This window comes from Aotus nancymaae, unplaced genomic scaffold (genome assembly GCF_030222135.1).
Source record: "Aotus nancymaae isolate 86718 unplaced genomic scaffold, 86718_ANA_hifiasm-v0.15.2.pri h1tg000058l, whole genome shotgun sequence".
NCBI classification, from domain to species: Eukaryota; Metazoa; Chordata; class Mammalia; order Primates; family Aotidae; genus Aotus; species Aotus nancymaae.
Window position 1 is genome coordinate 47,568,673 of NW_026988472.1, and position 18,370 is coordinate 47,587,042.

General features: G+C 38.1%; 1 protein-coding gene across 6 annotated transcripts in view; it reads left to right on the plus strand.

The window, feature by feature from the left end:
* Window positions 1-18,370, plus strand: part of ARHGAP6 (Rho GTPase activating protein 6) — a 532,167-nt gene that overhangs the window by 408,784 nt on the left and 105,013 nt on the right. For all 6 annotated transcript variants that reach the window (XM_021674827.2, XM_064364520.1, XM_064364521.1 and 3 more), the window contains exon 2: window positions 7,676-7,835. In XM_021674827.2, coding sequence (XP_021530502.1) covers window positions 7,676-7,835 — 160 coding nt within the window. The remainder of the gene's footprint in view (window positions 1-7,675; window positions 7,836-18,370) is intronic.

Here is an 18,370-nt window from a genome sequence, read left to right on the forward strand (position 1 = left end):
GCAGTAGATGCTACATAAATACGTGTAGGGCACTAAATGACCCTAATGTCTATATCAGAGGTTGGCAAACTACAGCCAGTGGGCCAAATGCAGCCTGATGCCATTTTTGTATGACCTGTAAGCTAAGAATTATGTTTACATTTCTAAGTAGTTGAAAAAATTTTGAAGGAAGGATATTTTGTACACATAAAATTACATGAACCTTGAAATTTCATGTCCGTAGATAAAATTGTTGGAACTTTGGTTTATGTAGAGTCTATGGCTGTCTTTGACCTGCAATGGCAAAAGTTGAGTAATTGTGGAAGAGAACCTAAGACTCACAAAGCCTAAGGTATTTGCTGTATGTTATTTTCTATAATTCTATTATATGAGAGAAGTGCTTTCAGAATTCCAGTCTTGGAACCTCTCCAGCGCAAATCATTGGTGGTGGTACCTGTAATATGAAGCAGCACCTTAGCATCAGGTAGTAGGGAGATAAGAATGTGATGGAATGTCAAAACCTACTTTTAAGTGTCTGGGAGCATGCCCTTCACCCCATCGACCTTCTTTGCTAATGCTCCTTTCTACTCTTGGATCCATTTCCTATTGCTGCCATAACAAATTATCACAAACTTACAACAATACAAACTTAATGTTTTATAGTTCTGGAGGTCATAAATCTGATGTGGGCCTCACTGGGCTAAAATAAAAACCATGTTCCTTCTGGAGACTCCAGGAGAGAACCCCCTTGGCTTTTTATGCTACTAGAAGCTGTGTGCATTTCTTGGCTTGTGATTCCTTTTTCCATCTTTAAAGCCAGCAGCTGAGCTCTTTAAAATCTTTCTCTCACCGGGCGCAGTGGCTCACGCCTGTAATCCCAGCACTTTGGGAGGCCGAGGCGGGTGGATCACGAGGTCAAGAGATCGAGACCATCTTGGTCAACATGGTGAAACCCCGTCTCTACTAAAAATACAAAAAATTATCTGGGCATGGTGGTGCGTGCCTGTAATCCCAGCTACTCAGGAGGCTGAGGCAGGAGAATTGCCTGAACCCAGGAGTTGGAGGTTGCGGTGAGCCGAGATCGCGCCATTGCGCTCCAGCCTGGGTAACAAGAGCGAAACTCCGTCTCAAAAAAAAAAAAAAAAATCTTTCTCTCTCCCACCTCTGCTTCCATTATCACATTTTTGTCTCTGGATCTGCCTCTACCTCTTCTTGTGATGAGATTGGGCCCACCTGGATAATTCAGGATAATCTTCCCATCTCAATAATCTGAAATTAATAGCATCTGCAAAGTCGCTTTTACCATGTAAAATAACATACTTACAGTTCTTGGGATTCGGGTGTGGACATCTTTAGGGGAGACATTATTCTGCCAACCACACCTTCCACCTGATAACTCTGTACTGTTCTTCTCTCTACTGCCACAGAACAAAATGCGGGCTGAGGGGCAACTCACAAGCTTGCAACAACCAGCCAAGATATTGTAGTGGCTTCTGAGAATGTCAGGTTCAAGTCAATTTTTTTGTTGAATGAAAACACAAGGATTATGGCATCATTTCATTTGTTTAAAAAAGAAAATAGGATCATGATTACTCTCAGTTTCAAAAAGTAAAATCCTTACTATTATGACTATCATAGAAATAGCTTTCTTTCCCTTGGTAGATTTGCATCTTTCTTTGGCAATGGAGGGCTTCTTGGATTTTCTAGACTTACTACAGAGCACTTATTATAGCCTAACTGAACAATGAGGATGCACGCTCAAACTGAACTAGAATCTGTTCAAGCCTTGAGCTCAGTGGTTCTCAACCCTGGCTGCATGGAAGAATCATCAGGGAACTTCAGAAAAAATGGACAAAGATAATGTAGTACATATACACAATGGAGTACTATTCAGCCATAAAAAAAGAATAAGATCCTGTCATTTGTAACAACATGGATGGAACTAGAGATCATTATGCTAACTGAAGTAAGCCAGGCACAGAAAGACAAACATTGCATGTTCTCACTTATTTGTGGGATCTTAACATCAAAACAATTGAATTCATGGATAGAGAGTAGAAGGATGGTTACCACAGGCTGGGAAGGGCAGTGTCGGGGGTCGGGGGAGGTGGAGATAGTTAATGGCTACAAAAAATAAATAGAAATAATGAATAAGACCCACTATTTGATACCACAACAGGGTGACTATAGTCAACAATAACTTAATTGTACACTTTTAAAATAAAGAGTGTAATTGGATTGTTTGTAATTCAAAGGATAAATGCTTGAGGAGATGGATACCCCATTCTTCATGATATGATTATTATACATTGCATACCTGTATCAAAACATCTCATGTACCCCATAAATATATATACCTACTATGAACCCCCCAAAATTTAAAAAGTAAAAATAAGGAAATAAACAAAAAATACAGATATTGTCTTGGTCAACTGGGTTTGCCATTATCACAATAACCCCAGATCTCTCTTTTGGTTAACAATTCCAAATATACCAAAGAAGTTTAAAAATCCAAAAGGTTAAGAACCATGGGATTCCATATATAATGGACTAAAATAAAAGCATCACACTTCACTTTTTATTACGCTAGGGGTAGTCATTTGTAAACAGCTTGAAAAAACATGTATTAGTTGATTGTATTGGAACTGTTTTTCTTTTTTTTAATTGTACTTTAGGTTCTGGGGTACATGTGCAGATCATGCAGGATTGTTGCACAGGTATATACATGGCAAGGTGGTTTGCTCCCTCCATCCCTCCGTCACCTATATCTGGCATTTCTCCCCATGTTTTCCTCCCCAACCTCCCCCCCAACTGTCCCTCCTCTAGCCACTCCCCAACAGACCCCATTATATGATGCTCCCCTCCCTGTGTCCATGTGTTCTGATTGTTCAACACCCACCTGTGAGTGAGAACATGTGGTAATTGAGAGAAGAAAATCAAGGCTCAAGAAAAATATAAATCGGCCATGTTCTGTTTTGCCAGACTTAAGAATGTTTTAATTCTATTTTTTTAAAAAAAAAACAAAATACCATTTTCACCATGTCCAAAACTGGGTGATCTTCCTTCTCCCCCTGCAAACCTAATTCCCTCTGCCATTCCCCATCTTCATGATTAGTGTTACTATCTGCCCAGTTACTGAAGCTAGAAACCCAAGAGTCATTGCAGATTACTCTCTCTTCCCCTCACTGCATCCACTTTGTTCTCCAGCATCTATGTGGTTCTAAGTGTCTTCCCTGTTTGTTCAAATTGGAATCAGCATCCTACTTAGCACAGAGTCTTTTCTCATCTCTGCATCTTTGACTTGCTCTCCCCTTTAATTCCTTAAGAAGCTTGTTTCCAGTCATCTTTCCCATATTTCAAATTTGCTTATGCTCCTCTCTTACTCAAAGTTCCTGAATGACTAGCCATCACCTATGGAGGAAAATCTAATCCACTTTGCATCGCCAACAGAGACGGCCCTACAGAATCTGGCCCTGACTTCTGCTTGGCTTCACCTCTTTCCATTTTCCTCCTTCCAACCTTGTGATTCCCCAAACAAGCCTGTTTTCTCAAACTCATTTGCCTTGGCACCTGCCGCTAAAGTTGTATTGCTACTTCGCGAACCCTGCCCCCACTTACTCAACGTTCAAGCCTGCCTTCTCTATAAAGCTTTCCTTGATCCTCCAGATAGATAACAAAAGCCTTGTTTCCTAGGCATTCTGTGTTTTATGGATTGCTTTTATTCTACCTACCTGAAAGTTAACTCTGAGGACAAGGACTGTATGGTCACCTTAATAATCCCAATCCTATCACAGAGCTTAGCATCTCATCTGTGCTTATTAAATATTGTTTGAATTAATTAACCAGGAAGACTTAGTAAATAAGAATAAAATGTCCCTTCTAGGAATTCATTTATTTCAGTCATAAGCTGTAGTTCACAGGTTGGGAAACTCTATCCCACCAGCCAAAACCAGCCTGCTGTTTTCTTAAATAAAATTTTATTGGAATATGGCCACACTCACTGATTTATAAATTATCTATGGCTGCTTTCATGCCACAAAGGCAGAGTTGAGTAGTTGTAACAGAGACCACATGGCTCACAAAGCCTGATATACTTTCTATGTGGTCTTTACAGAAAAAGATTGTCAAACCCCTACTACAGATAATTAAGCTCATTGGAGGTCACATCGTTAAATGCTTTTAAAGAATGGGTATGTAATTCTGTTATGACACTTCAGTTAGCAGTCAGCTCCCTTAGGTAGCTAAGCTTCACATCTAAAATTTATAAACTCATCTGGGGAATTTCTATCTGGGAGAAATTTTTTTTAATTCCCTGATAGTGTTCCTTGTAGTTCCCTATGCTTAGAGGGTGTGAGTGAGGGGTACACCCAAGCCCTGAGCCCCTAACCCTAATACCTATATGTCCTATTTGTTCTTAGTCTGGTTATAGCAAAAGAAAAGAAAAGAAAAGAAAAGAAAAGAAAAGAAAAGAAAAAGAAAGAAAGAAAGAAAGAAAAGAAAAAATTCGAATACACTGGCCCTAGAAGAATTTTCTTCTGTTCACTGAATGTGACTGCAACGTCCTCACTTTGACTAGATTTGCTCACTCACTCCTCTCCCCACATCCCCTCCTGCATCAACCTCCCTGAGCTCCTCCTGGGTTCCTGCTAGTCTTCATCATTATCCACTGGATGTAATTCATACATGTCAAGGCAAAGAAACTAAAATCCATAACTTCTTTTAGCACTTGCTCAAATTTTGCCTTCTCAGTGAGGTCTTTCCTGAGTGCTATCTCTAAAATTGCAAATTCCTTTCCTCTACTTCCCCTTCTTTGCCTTTTACTCCTCCCTAGCAGTTATCATTATTTAACACACCATTCATTTTACTTACCCTGTTCATTTTCTGCCCCTACCAGAGTATAATACCTTCATGGATTAAATGAATGAATGAAATCCCAGCTGAAGAGGGAAAATATCAAAGAATTAATATAGTGCCATTCACTATTTGGAATGAATATACTAGGTAGTAATTTGCCACCAGTGTGAAACAAAGTGCTATGGCGCTTTGTTGCTGGGACCAGTCTTTCTGTCTCCCTTCTTTAAGGTGAGTGACTTCTTTAAGATGAAGTCTTAGGGGATTCTGTAAGTGTTCCATTCATTGCAATGAATACCTGCATGGGCCAGCACCTCTACTTCCCCAATAGAACTTTTGTTTTCTTGATCATTGGGCAACAGTAGCTGCCTCTTCAAATCTGTTGCAGCATCCCTGATATATGAGACTCACAGGAAGTCTTCTTTAGTAAGGAGACACTGAGTTTCAGAGGATTGTAAAGTACTTTTTCTTCGGGCATCACTTTCTCACTGTCTGCATTGAGTGGGGAGCCATTCACCCTCAGTGGGCTGCAAGGGTGTGTGTGTGTGTACACGTGAGTACACTTTAAGGATTGTGAGAATCTTTGCTTTGACTCTTTGATGCACAGTATTTTAGCATCAAATATCTCTATAAATACTATACATGTTCCTATTGATCATGTTTCTCAGCTTATTGTGTTCAAAATAACTCACAAGAGTGCTATAAATAGAATCTAGAGTTTAAAGCCCTACATTCTTAGCTTGAGTCCTGGTTCCAAATTTTATAAGTTTTATGAATTGGAGAAAATTACTTAACTTCCACAAGCCTCAGTTTCATCATCTATATTATTATATGTATATATACTATATGTTACTATAATATTCATATACCATACATATAAACTTTACTATATGTTATATGTCATATAATAATAATTGATTATATTATCATATTATTATATTTCACATAAGATAGGTCAAAAATGTTAACCACTTCATAAGGTTGTTGGAGAGATTAACTAAAAAACCCTTGACTATGGTTAACGGTAATATATAATCTCAAATAGCTAGAAGGAGGATGTTGAATATTAGCAACCAAAGAAATGATAAATGTTTGAGATAATGAATATGCTTATTACACTGTTCTAATAACCATATGTATGGAAATACATACGTTGCAATTTGGCAACATTTATCTAAATTGTATTTATTATGATTATTTTATGGTTTTTTGAGGAACAGGTGGTATGTGGTTACACAAATAAGTTCTTTAGTGGTGATTTGTGAGATTTTGGTGCATCCATCACCCAAGCAGTATACACTGAACACAATGTAGCCTTTTATCCATCAACCCCTTTTCACCCTTTTGAGTCCCCAAAGTCTATTGTATCATTCTTATGCCTTTGCATCCTCATAGTTTAGCTCCCACTTCTTAGTGAGAACATACAATGTCTGGTTTTCCATTCCTGAGTTACTTCACTTAGCATAATAGACTCCAGTCCAATCCAGGTCTCTGTGAATACCATTAATTCATTCCTTTTTATGACTGAGTAGTATTCCATCATGTGTGTGTGTGTGTGTGTGTGCGTGTGTGTGTGTATATATATATAATTATCAATCCATGAGTGGATGAAGAAACTGTGGTGTATGTGTATGTATATATATACACGTATATATATATATATATATACATACACACACACACACACATACACACACACACATACACACACACACATATATACATATATACACACACACACACACACACACACACACATACATACACATACATCACAGTTTCTTTATCCACTGATGGATTGATGGGCATTTGGGTTGGTTCCACATTTTTTGCAATTGTGAATCATGCTGCTATAAACGTGTGTGCAAGTATCTTTTCTGTATAATGACTTATTTTCCTCTGGGTAGCTCTCAATAGTGAGATTGTTGGATCAAATGGTAGTTCTACTACACTGTTTTTCATAGCAGCTGTACTAGTTTACACTCTCACCAGCAGTATAGAAGTATTCCCTGTTCACTGCATCCACACCAACATCTATTATCTTTTTATTTTTTGATTATGGCCATTCTTGCAGGAGTAAGGTGGTAGGCATTGTGGTTTTGATTTGCATTTCCCTGAAATTAGTGATGTTGAGCATTTTTTCATATGTTTGTTGGCCATTTGTATATCTTCTTTTGAGAATTTATTTGTGTCCTTAGCCCACTTTTTGATGGGATCGTTTGTTTTTGTTTCTTGCTAATTAGTTTGAATTTGTTGTAGATTCTAGAAAGAAATAGAAAATCTGCATAGAAATACATATGGTTATTAGAAATACATATCTACTTATTAGAAATACATATCTAATAACCATATGTATAGAAGCATCACCATGTGCCCCATGAATATGTAGCATTATTATTTACCAATTTTAAAAAATGCCCTTGATGCAGCCACTGGCACACAGTAGGCTCTCGATACACATTCATCCCCCTATATCTGATGTACATGATGGCAATTAGCAGCAGCACAGTTTTTCCTGTTACTGAGATACAAAAGTTAAAAGTTCCCATGTGTTCCCATAAAAAGTAGGAAATAGGATCCTCACAGTATCTTTCTACATAGTTTCCTTAGGCCTATATGCATAATGAGATGAGGTCATGTAACCCAGCAGACACTGGAGATTTAGACTTTTGCAACTGACTGAGAAGATCCACAGTGAACTAAAAGAGGATTTGACTTTGGGAATTGAGACCCAATTTTGGAACACAAAGGTGGTTTGCCTGACTTTATTACTAAGAGAGGATGAGATTTGTGAGAGGTAGGTGAACTCTGTAACAGTTGATTTTTTTTTTCCTTTGGCCTACAGGGTGATTTCACCTGGAACAGCATGTCAGGCCGCAGTGTACGGCTGAGGTCAGTCCCCATCCAGAGTCTCTCAGAGCTGGAGAGGGCCCGGCTGCAGGAAGTGGCTTTTTATCAGTTGCAACAGGACTGTGACTTGAGCTGTCAGATCACCATTCCCAAAGGTAAGGCCTCCTCTGCTTTTCTGCTGGGGAACACTGCAAGTCAAATAGTGGCTCTGCCAAAGCCATGAGCTGTGAACTCTTCTCACACCTAATATTCACACAGGAAGGAAACTACAGCTTCTTGGTTGTTGGCTGACGTTAGTGTCCATTTGAAGGACATGTTAAAGTGGGACAATTTTCATGTCAGCTGATATGTTTATTTAAAGGGAAGGTCAACTTGGGTCATTACAAAGGAAAGCTGTGTGTATATAAACAGTCTATATGAATTCAGAACAACTAACTAAAAAGAATTTTCAGAAGGGTCATCTTAAAGGATCAAAAGAAAAGCTGTGTCTATCTAAGTTTTGTTTCAAAATAAGCCATTTGAAAAGAATGCCTTAACACTCTGTTAAACTTGTCATTTGACCCTATGCCAACTCAGAATCAGGGATTTCACCAAAGTTAACTCCTTTTTATCCACTTTTTCAGCTGGTGTGCTCTATGTTGCACTGGAGCCAGTGCACACCTGATTGGCTGATATTTGTTTTGTAAACAGATCCTGATTCCAGTAAAGATGAGATACATGTACTTGAATTTCTTGAATCCATAAAACGTTGTCTCTATATGTTTACTATGTCTATAAAGGCACTTTATAATATATATTGATATGTAGCAGACAGCTACTTTGAGGCAGAATGAAAAACTATGATATACAATCGAGTAATATGCCATGAAAAGCAACGTTGACCAGTGGGCCTGAAACTTAAAGGAAAGCAGAAGACAGATAGGAAGCTTCTAGAAGCTAGAATATTGCCTTGGAGGATTTTGGTATCTGCAGAACTTCTCTTCTACTTTGTTTTCTTTTGGAGGAGGTTGAGGGGATGCTTCATGAATATTTGTTCATAAATAGTTCATATATACACACAACATATGTGCATATATACATATACACATATACACACAAATATGTGGTTCTCAAGCAGGGTTGATTTTGCTCCCCAGCCCCTGGGGACATCTGGCAATGTCTGGATATACTTTTGGTTATTGCAGCTCAGAGGATGGATGCTCCTAGAATCTAGTGGGTAGAGGCTGAGGATGCTGCCCAACACCCTATAATAAACAGGACATCCCCCTGCAACAAAAATTATCAGGCCCCAAGTGCTAAAGTTGGCTTACCTTGCTTTACACACATATATTCACATTCTGGCACCCACACTGGCAGTGGCGCAGTTCTCTTGGTTCAGCTGTGGCTAACAGAAAGAATGCTGGCTTGGAGGTCTAAAGACTAGGATTTGTGAACTCATCCTGTCACTCATCACACATGCGAGCTTCAGCAACTCGCCTTTGCAGTAGGAGGCTCAGTTATCTGACCAGAAAGAGTAACACAAAAACACTGACCAGAGTTTTTCTTGGGCTGGTGAGCCTTAGGGCCACGTTTTGCCTTGGAGCAGGAACCTGAGACTCCACTGGAGGTCATGAAAGAGTTCAGACGGGCGAGGTAGGCAAGGCCAAGGGGCTGACAAGACATGCATATTTCATTGGCATATGCCTTGCGCCTTTGGCCTTCTTGTCACACTTTGTTCACTACCACAATCACAGCATGTTCTTTCTAAAAGGAAATCCTCACCCCTGTTTTGTTTTTTCATGCTAATCTCACACATAGAGGCCCTCAGCTCAAGTAAGAAGAAAATCACTTGGACAATTGTGAAAAATAAATACTAGTGACCGTCAGGCCATGTCGCTCTTTTCCTTAAAAAAGGCTCTCCTGCCTTACCTGATATTGATTTGGTTGTAGGGTGAAGATGAGGCCTGTTCTCCCTCCCACTTAACTCACACAGTGGCCCATGTGGGGCCAGGGCCAAGAGTTTTGTCTCCCTTTAATAAGCACAGACATTCTTTTCGTTCCTAAGGAAAAAAATGGAAATATTGTTAGCAAGCTCAATTTGTAGTGAAGGGAAATGATAACTTTGAAAAGTTTTTGAAACTTGGATTGAATGCACATCAGATAAGATATCAGGGAACAGATACTCTCTGTGGCTTTGTTTTAAAATCCAGTTGATTTGTTTTTTCTCTTTGTTCCTGCTTTTGAAAGAGTCCACCAAACAAATAACCTTTACCAAAAACAATTTCATAAAACTTGTCTACTAGAGGCTCTGTCTGCATTGATTATTTCTGAGGCTGTGTGGTTATCAGCACATCCAGGGAAAGATTTGTGCTATCGAAATGTTCGAACATATTCCTAGGCCACAGCAGTTATTTTCATATTTTCTATAAAAATAGGATTTACAAAAAAACAATTTCTCCCTTATAGAGGAGAGAGGGAATTGTATGGCTGGTGAAAGAAACAGATACCACTTGAGGGTTTCTGAAGCTATTGAATTGGGCATATGAATATAGACATCAAATATTTACTGACATCCTTGGAATGTGTGGCTGGTGGCAAGTTCTATGACAGTAGCTTTGATCTAAGTGTGGCCACTTGGTCCCCATGCAAACCTTCAAATGGGGGTTCTAAACAGGGTCAGATTCACTGTGTGAATAATTTTCACAGGAAAATAAATACTGTAGCCAGGACCTAAAGCCTAAAGAAATGATGTCAAGCCGAATAGGATATAATGAAAATCATGTATACAATGAAAATGGGCACATAGTCAAGCTCACATTTCTGTTCTCTGTCACATTAGGATGATCATAGGGATTTATTTGTGGTTATCTATTTGCAGAACCCTCTCCTGTGATACTGGTGCTTCCAGGGTTCAAATGAATGCTATTTTAAAATCAGCTGCCAGAATTTACCATAGAGAGGAAAGAATTGAGGATGGGAGAGTTTGAAATTACTGGATGATTTCCTAAAATGGACCACAGAGGTGGAACCCAGAGTACAAGTGGAGTGTTTGACCTTCTTTTATGCTATAATAATAGATGGACATTAGTTATATGGACACTGATGCAAGTGAGTTAGAAGATGGTGGGAGAGCATGTGGGATTTTACTCCAGATTACTTCTCAGCATCCAGCAAAATAGGAAGCAATTTAATCCATTAGGAGTGAAGAGGGAGAAGAGGTCCTGGAAGTTTGAGGAAAGAGGAGAGGAGTGGAAGAGAGAGCAGCTAACGGACCAGCAATATCACAGGATTGCAGGACAGGCCAAAAGGTCCATTTGAGGTTAGTAGCTGAGAATTTTAAATAAAAAATAAACATCCTAGTAGCTAAACACTGTTAAGCTAAATACAGCATTTCAAACTTTTAATTTCCCAGCCTTATTTAATCCAAATCTCCTCTTTCGAGTTAGTATTTTCTAGTTGAATTTAGTGAAGGTGAAGAGGGACATGGCAGTTGAGAGTCTATCTGTAGTAGCCAGAATAATGGACCCCCCCCCCCCGCCAAAGATGGCCATGTCCTCATCCCTGGAACCTGTGAATATGATACCCCACAGGCCAAAAGGAACTTTGCAAATGTGATAAGTTAAGGTCCTTGAGATAGGGAGATTATCCTGGATTGTCTGGGTGGACTCAAACTAATCACATGGGTACTTAAAAGTGCTGAAACTCTCCCAGCTGTAATCAGGGAGAGATGTGACTATGGAAGTATGGTCAGAGAGATGCAATGTTGCTGGTTTCAAAGACACAGGAAGGGGCCATAAGCCAAGGAATGCAGATGGCCTCTAGAAGCTAGAAAAATCAAAGGGACAAATTCTTCCCCTGGGCCTCCAGAAAGGAACAAAGTTCTGCTGACACCTCAGTTTTAGCCCAGCGAGACCCATTTCAGACTTCTGGCCTCCAGAACTGTAAGATGATAAATTTGAGTTGTTTAAGACACTAAGTCTCTGGTCATTAGTTACAACAGCGCTAGGAAACTAATAAAGTATCCAAGGGAATGATTACAATCCCACAACACAGAGTCTAAATTGGATAAGAAAGGAAATTAGGAAGAAATATAAAAGACAAGAATAAACAATATGAAGATGTCAATTATGTCATTAATTATCTAAAAGCTGAATGTGATTCCAAAATAAGGTACCAATAGAATTTTTCTTTTTGGTAATTTTACTAAATTAATCTAAACATCATCTGGGAAAATAAGTGAAGGTTGTCAGGGAAAATACGATAAAGAGATAAAATGGAGATTAACACTGTTTGTTTACTAAAATGTGTCACAAAACTATAGAATTAAAAATGAACCAAAATATATATGAAAATTTATTAAATGTAAATATAGTACTTCTTGTAATGGGAAAAAGATGGGTTATTTTTGTATTTGAGACAATGAGATAATCATTGTTAAGAAAATAATAAATTGATATGAAAAAAAGATTCAAGGATCAAAAATGAAACTATAAATGATGTACCTGAAGAAATCATAGCTGGATATATATTTTTTTACACTAGGGAAGGCCTACCCAGAAAACATAAAGAGAGGGACAAATTTCACTACATTTTAAAAAATAGAATTATCTGTGACAGATAAGCAAATAAATAAAACTTTATAGCACATTTGACAAACTAAAGGCTAACTTCTCAACTACATAAAACTTTATTACAAATTAATATAAAAAATGTAAAATATAGACAAATTACAGGTGGCTCACAGAAAAATACAAGTGGTATAAATAGATTTGAAAAGATGCTCACCCTCACATTCATTAAAGAAATGCAAGCTAAACACCAAGGAGATTTTTTTTTCTCTCAGATTGTTATGGCTCCAAAAGTTGGATGTTACACTTTATGGGGAAACAAGTACCCTCATACACTGTTGGTAGAGGTATAAATTGTTGCAACAAAGTGCAAGGCAATTTGGCAACATTTATCTAAATTGTATGTATGTATGTATATATGTATGTATTTATTTTCTCCGTGGTTTTTTGAGGAACAGGTGGTATTTGGTTACACAAATAAGTTCTTTAGTGGTGATTTGTGAGATTTTGGTGCATCCATCACCCAAGCAGTGTACACTGAACACAATTTGTAGTCTTTTATCCCTCACCCCTTCCTTCCCTTTCCCTGAGTTCCCAAAGTCTATTGTGTCATTCCTATGCCTTTGCATCCTCATAGTTTAGCTTCCACTTATTACTGAGAACATACAATGTCTGGTTTTCCATTCCTGAGTTACTTCACTTAGAACAGTCTCCAGTCCCATCCAGGTCACTGTGAATGCCATTAATTCATTCCTTTTTATGGCTGAGTAGTATTCCATCACATATATATACCATAGTTGCTTTATCCACTCATTGATTGACAGGCATTTGGGTTGGTTCCACATTTTTGCAATTGTGAATTGTCCTGCTGTAAACATGTATGTGCAAGTATCTTTTCCGTACAATGACTTGTTTTCCTCTGGGTAGATACCCAGTAGTGAGATTGTTGGATCAAATGGTAGTTCTACTTTTAGTTCTTTAAGGAATCTCCACACCGTTTTCCATAGCAGCTGTACTAATTTACACTCCCACCAGCAGTGTAGAAGTGTTCCCTGTTCACCACATCCACACCAACATCTATTATTTTTTTATTATGGCCACTCTTGCAGGAGTAAGGTGATATTGCATTGTGGTTTTGATTTGTATTTCCCTGATTATTAGTGATGTTGAGCATTTTTTTCATATGTTTCTTGGCCATTTGTATATCTTCTTTTGAGAATTGTCTATTCGTGTCTTTAGCCCACTTTTTGATGGGATTGTTTGTTTTTCTTGCTAATGTGTTTGAATTTGTTGTAGATTTTGGATATTAGCACTTTGTCAGATGTATAGATGTGAAGATTTTCTCCCACTCTGTGGGTTGTCTGTTTATTCTGCTGACTGTTCCTTTTGCTGTGCAAAAGCTCTTTAGTTTAATTAAGTACCGGTTATTTATCTTTGTTTTTATTGTATTTGCTTTTGTGTTCTTGCATTTGTCTAAATTTTAAATGGCCCAACAATTCTACTTCTAATAATGTGTCTCAGAGATACATACTTGTATTTGTTGGGGTAGGCTAACTAACCACTCTGTGCCTTAACACTGTAAAAGTTTCTTTCTTGCTGAAGCACTATCTAATGCAAGTTGGCAATGGGGTGAGAGGGGCAAACTCTGCTCCAGGCAGTTATTCAGGGACCCAGGCTTCTTGCATCTTGTGGCTCTTCCTTCCTCTATATCCATTTAGCCTGGAGATGCATACACTGAATAACTAATAGGATAAAATAGCCGAACTTAATTTGTTACCCCTTCTAAACTTAACGTGGTTCAAAAGGAGACTTTTGAAAATCCTTTTGAGAATCTGGAGAAATCTTTAGTGGTTGAAATCAGGAAGCAATGATTTTCCCTGTCAGCCCGAAATTACTTCATAGAGGCAAGCATGGACTCTTCTGATTATTCAAATGGCTACTCTTGGCATAGGCTCTTGGATCAGACTATCTAGTTTATAAATGGCCAACTCTTAGTAGCAGAACCAGGAAACAAATGTAGTAAAAAATAGTCAAGAAATTAAGCAAAAACTAATGGTCTACATGAACTTTTCACTTATTCAAATACATCAAAGGAGCGCTTTTTATATATCAGGTAGTATGTTAGGTCCAATTAATATTATTTTGGTAACATTTTAATATAAATTGTCAAAATCAGGGGTTAGCAACTGATCCACTGCCAAACCCAGCTTACCATCTGTTTTCGTAAATAAAGTCTTACTGAAACACAGCCATGCTCATTCATTTACATATCATTTATGCCTGCTTTCACTCAGTTTCAGAGTTGAGTAGCTATGACATCATCTCAAAAGTTTGCTATCTGGCCCTTTACATGAAAAATTTGCTGATGCCCAATCTAATGTAAAATGAGAGAAAGTAACTTATTTCTGCCACAATCAGTACAGCATGTTAGTGCAGGCAATATGGCTTAACCTTATTATATTGTAAACAAACGTTTTCAGTTCAGTGATTCTATGAGAGAGAAATACATATTTGTGTTTTCTTTATAGCTGACTCTTTTTCTTGTATCATTTTATTTCTGATATCACAATCGAGAAAAGCTTTGTTTATGTATTTTGAAAACAGTATATGGAACGAGGAATGGCTGATGGTTTAAGAAAATATGGACAATAGTCTCGTGAAAGAGTACCCTGATGCCTCAAAATTGCTCAATTATATGACTTGCTTATAAAATGATCCCTCACCATTATTCCTTAGGCAATGTCAAACCCAAGTAAACAACTCAGTGAAATAAGGAAAATTATATTCTTGCTAGGCCAACATTGCAGCCGTCTTCAGTTTGTGATTTAAATGTTGATTTAGAAAATAAAAGTAACCGGGTGGACAAGGAAATTGAGATTGGGTGTTTATATAACAACCCTTGATAGAAAAATGTAACTGTCCTATTTCTGTTATTCTTCCTGGCAATGCCCAGCTGAAGAGGTGATGTGCTAGAACTGTCTGCCAAAGCCTTTTGTGTAAGTAAGAATAACACTGAAACCTGGTGCAGAAGCCACAAAATCCACTGTAGGTAGAAATGCCAATGGGAAGCAAACACCACAAAATGGGGATTATCACAGAATAATGAGACCATTGGGGCTACAGACCCTCAATAAAGGTCTCTATTGTGTGAACTGTGGAGCTTATTGTACCTTCTGTGTGTCTACAATCAGCTTTTCTATGATCTTCACACAGAGGATGGTAATTTTCCATGGGGTAGGGTTACGTCTTGTTTGTCTTTGATCTGGAACACCAACTGTACTGCCTAATACACCAGTGGCCCTCAGCAAATCGTTGAGATGTGAATGAATGTATGTAGGCATATTATTTAATAATAAGCATTTAAATTAAGCTCCTTCTCTCACTCTTCCCTATATCTCTAAAAAGCATTGATCACCTTTCTCTCATTTCTCCCAGTGTCTTCAGTAATGATTTTAAAAGGACCTCAACACTTCCTTACTGCTTTACTTCATGCTCAGTTTCCAGTTTTCCCTGATGGCCTCACAGGGTTGATGTGAGGTTTAAATGAAGTAATAACCACAATGAGCTTAAATCACTTCCTGACATCTTACATACTCTCCACAAAACTTATCCATCACCATCATCGTCGCCATCGTCGTTGTCATTTTTGCCATCACCATATCACTTTGTCCTGTATTTCCCCTCAACCCCATGTCATTGCATCATTATGCTTCATTTTAATTATAGCCATGGACCCCCACCTACTTGCCTCAATTCAGGGCTTCTCCTTTATTCTGTCTACCACCCGTAAAATCACCATAGTGAATCTTCAACCACAGTAGCTCTCCTTTGTTGGAAAAACAAACAACAAAACAAAAGTCCCAAGACTCCCTATTGTCTACCGATCTCACTATCAAAGCTATTTTGTATGAAATGCTATTTCATATAAAAGAAGAAATCCATTTAGTTTGCAGCCTGTTCTCAGGATGTACCACAGACTTTTATTTGTTTATTTGTCTTAGAACAACAAGTTGCAGATTTTTTGTCCACAACCTATCTGCAGTGAGAAGTACATTTTATATCTCAGTCCAGGAAATTCACAAAGCCAAACAGCTTATCTTTATCAGAGATACATTTGGATATTCTTTATACTATTCTCTCCTATCCTCTTGTGTCTTATTCTCTTTCAGTTTCAAAATACATTGTCGTGATCCACTAAATTTTCTTAATTTATTAATAGGTTATAACCCACTATTCAATAACACAGTCTTGGAAGGTATATGAAATAGAGAACAGGGAATCACAAAGTAAACAACAAAAATATCAGTATGGAAAAATTAGTTGTTCTTTGTTGTGGCTCTCAGAGCCTTGATAAAGTAGATGGGAACTTTTGTTTCCATAGGGCCATGGTGATGAACCTAAGGCTGGAACCATACCTGAGTATCTTATGCCTTCTCTCTCTAGAGCCAAACTGAGGGAATGACACCCAGAGGGCTTTCTACACTGCCTCACTGCTCTTTCTCATAATACCAATGGATATGCAACCTGAAGGAGATATATATGTGGGGCTTTAAGTTCTAGCTGCGATAGAGGATTCAAAACTGTGTCAAAAGGAGTTCCTATCATCAAGGAGTTCCTAGCCAATAGAGAAAACATGAATACATCAATTATATTAAAAGATAGAGCAGTGGATATGATCTGTCCGAGTTGACTTTGGTGACCCTTATAGATAGAAGCTGCCTCATCCACCTACTCTAGTAAACACTAAGAATGATAAAGACATTTTCCTGCAAGTTATTTTGTAATTTTCTTCTTCGATGCTCTTCTTAGCACCCTAGGACTTTTACCATGTAAAGTTCTCAAGTGTCTGCTGCCACTATATGATCCTGTGTTGGTCCCAAGCAGTTGTGGAATTATTTAAGCCATGTGCTTTGTACCATGGTATCGCAAATGATTTCCTTTGTGTTCTCAGACAACATAGTTTTCTATCCAAGTTCTTGTCTCAGCTGGTCACATTTACACATATTTATATGTCTTGTTGGAGCAGCAATCACTATTGCACAAGACTTTGGCATCCTGACCAAAACTTCTGTCACTGCAGTTTCTGAATATTCTGGCACCTTTCAAAGATTTCAAGACTGCACTATTATCTCTGTTGGGATCATGGCCCAAAATAAACTTGAAAATTATGAAGAGTGTCGCATCTTTAAAATATTAACAGGAGCTTTCATTTTTGCCTTTTTTCTTGGTTTCCCCAAGGGCAAAATAAAAGCAAATATGTATACATTGAAATTAGATACTGAGTGTATTTTTTAACCAATCAGCCTTTTTAGGTCATTTGGAATCAAGCCCTCAAGATTATTTAAAAATTCAACTAGTGGGTGTTACTAGAATTTTACATATGGAAAGCTCTGGAAGAGTTGTTTAATGGGTTTTCACTTAAGATAGATGTGGGCAAACTAAGCTCATGGGCCAAAGCCAGTTCACTGCCTATTTTTATAAAGTTTTATTAAAACCCAGCCATCTCCATTTCTTTCTGTATTTCCTATGATTACTTTAGTGCTACAGTGACAGAGTTGAGTAGTTTTGACAGAGACTTTATGGCCCACAAAACCAAAAGTATTTACTATCTGGATCTTTACAGAAAAAGCTTACCAACCCCTAATTTGAGATTAAAATTATAGTAATTCATTGTTATTATTTATGCAGTTGATCAACTATACTATTCCTGTTCATTTCACTTTCTTCATTATTTTAATTTCATGATGTAGTAATTATGTGCTTTTTTTTTTTTTTTTTTTTTTTTTTTTGAGACGGAGTCTCGCTCTTGTTACCCAGGCTGGAGTGCAATGGAGCGATCTCGGCTCACCGCAACCTCCGCCTCCTGGGTTCAGGCAATTCTCCTGCCTCAGCCTCCTGAGTAGCTGGGATTACAGGCACGCGCCACCGTGCCCAGCTAATTTTTTTTGTATTAGTAGAGACGGGGTTTCACAATGTTGACCAGGATGGTCTCGATCTCTCGACCTCGTGATCCACCCGCCTCGGCCTCCCAAAGTGCTGGGATTACAGGCTTGAGCCACCGCGCCTGGCCAATTATGTGCTTTTTAATGATCAGATTTTTGTTATTCTTAGATGTTTTAGTGCTTATATTACAGTTATGCATG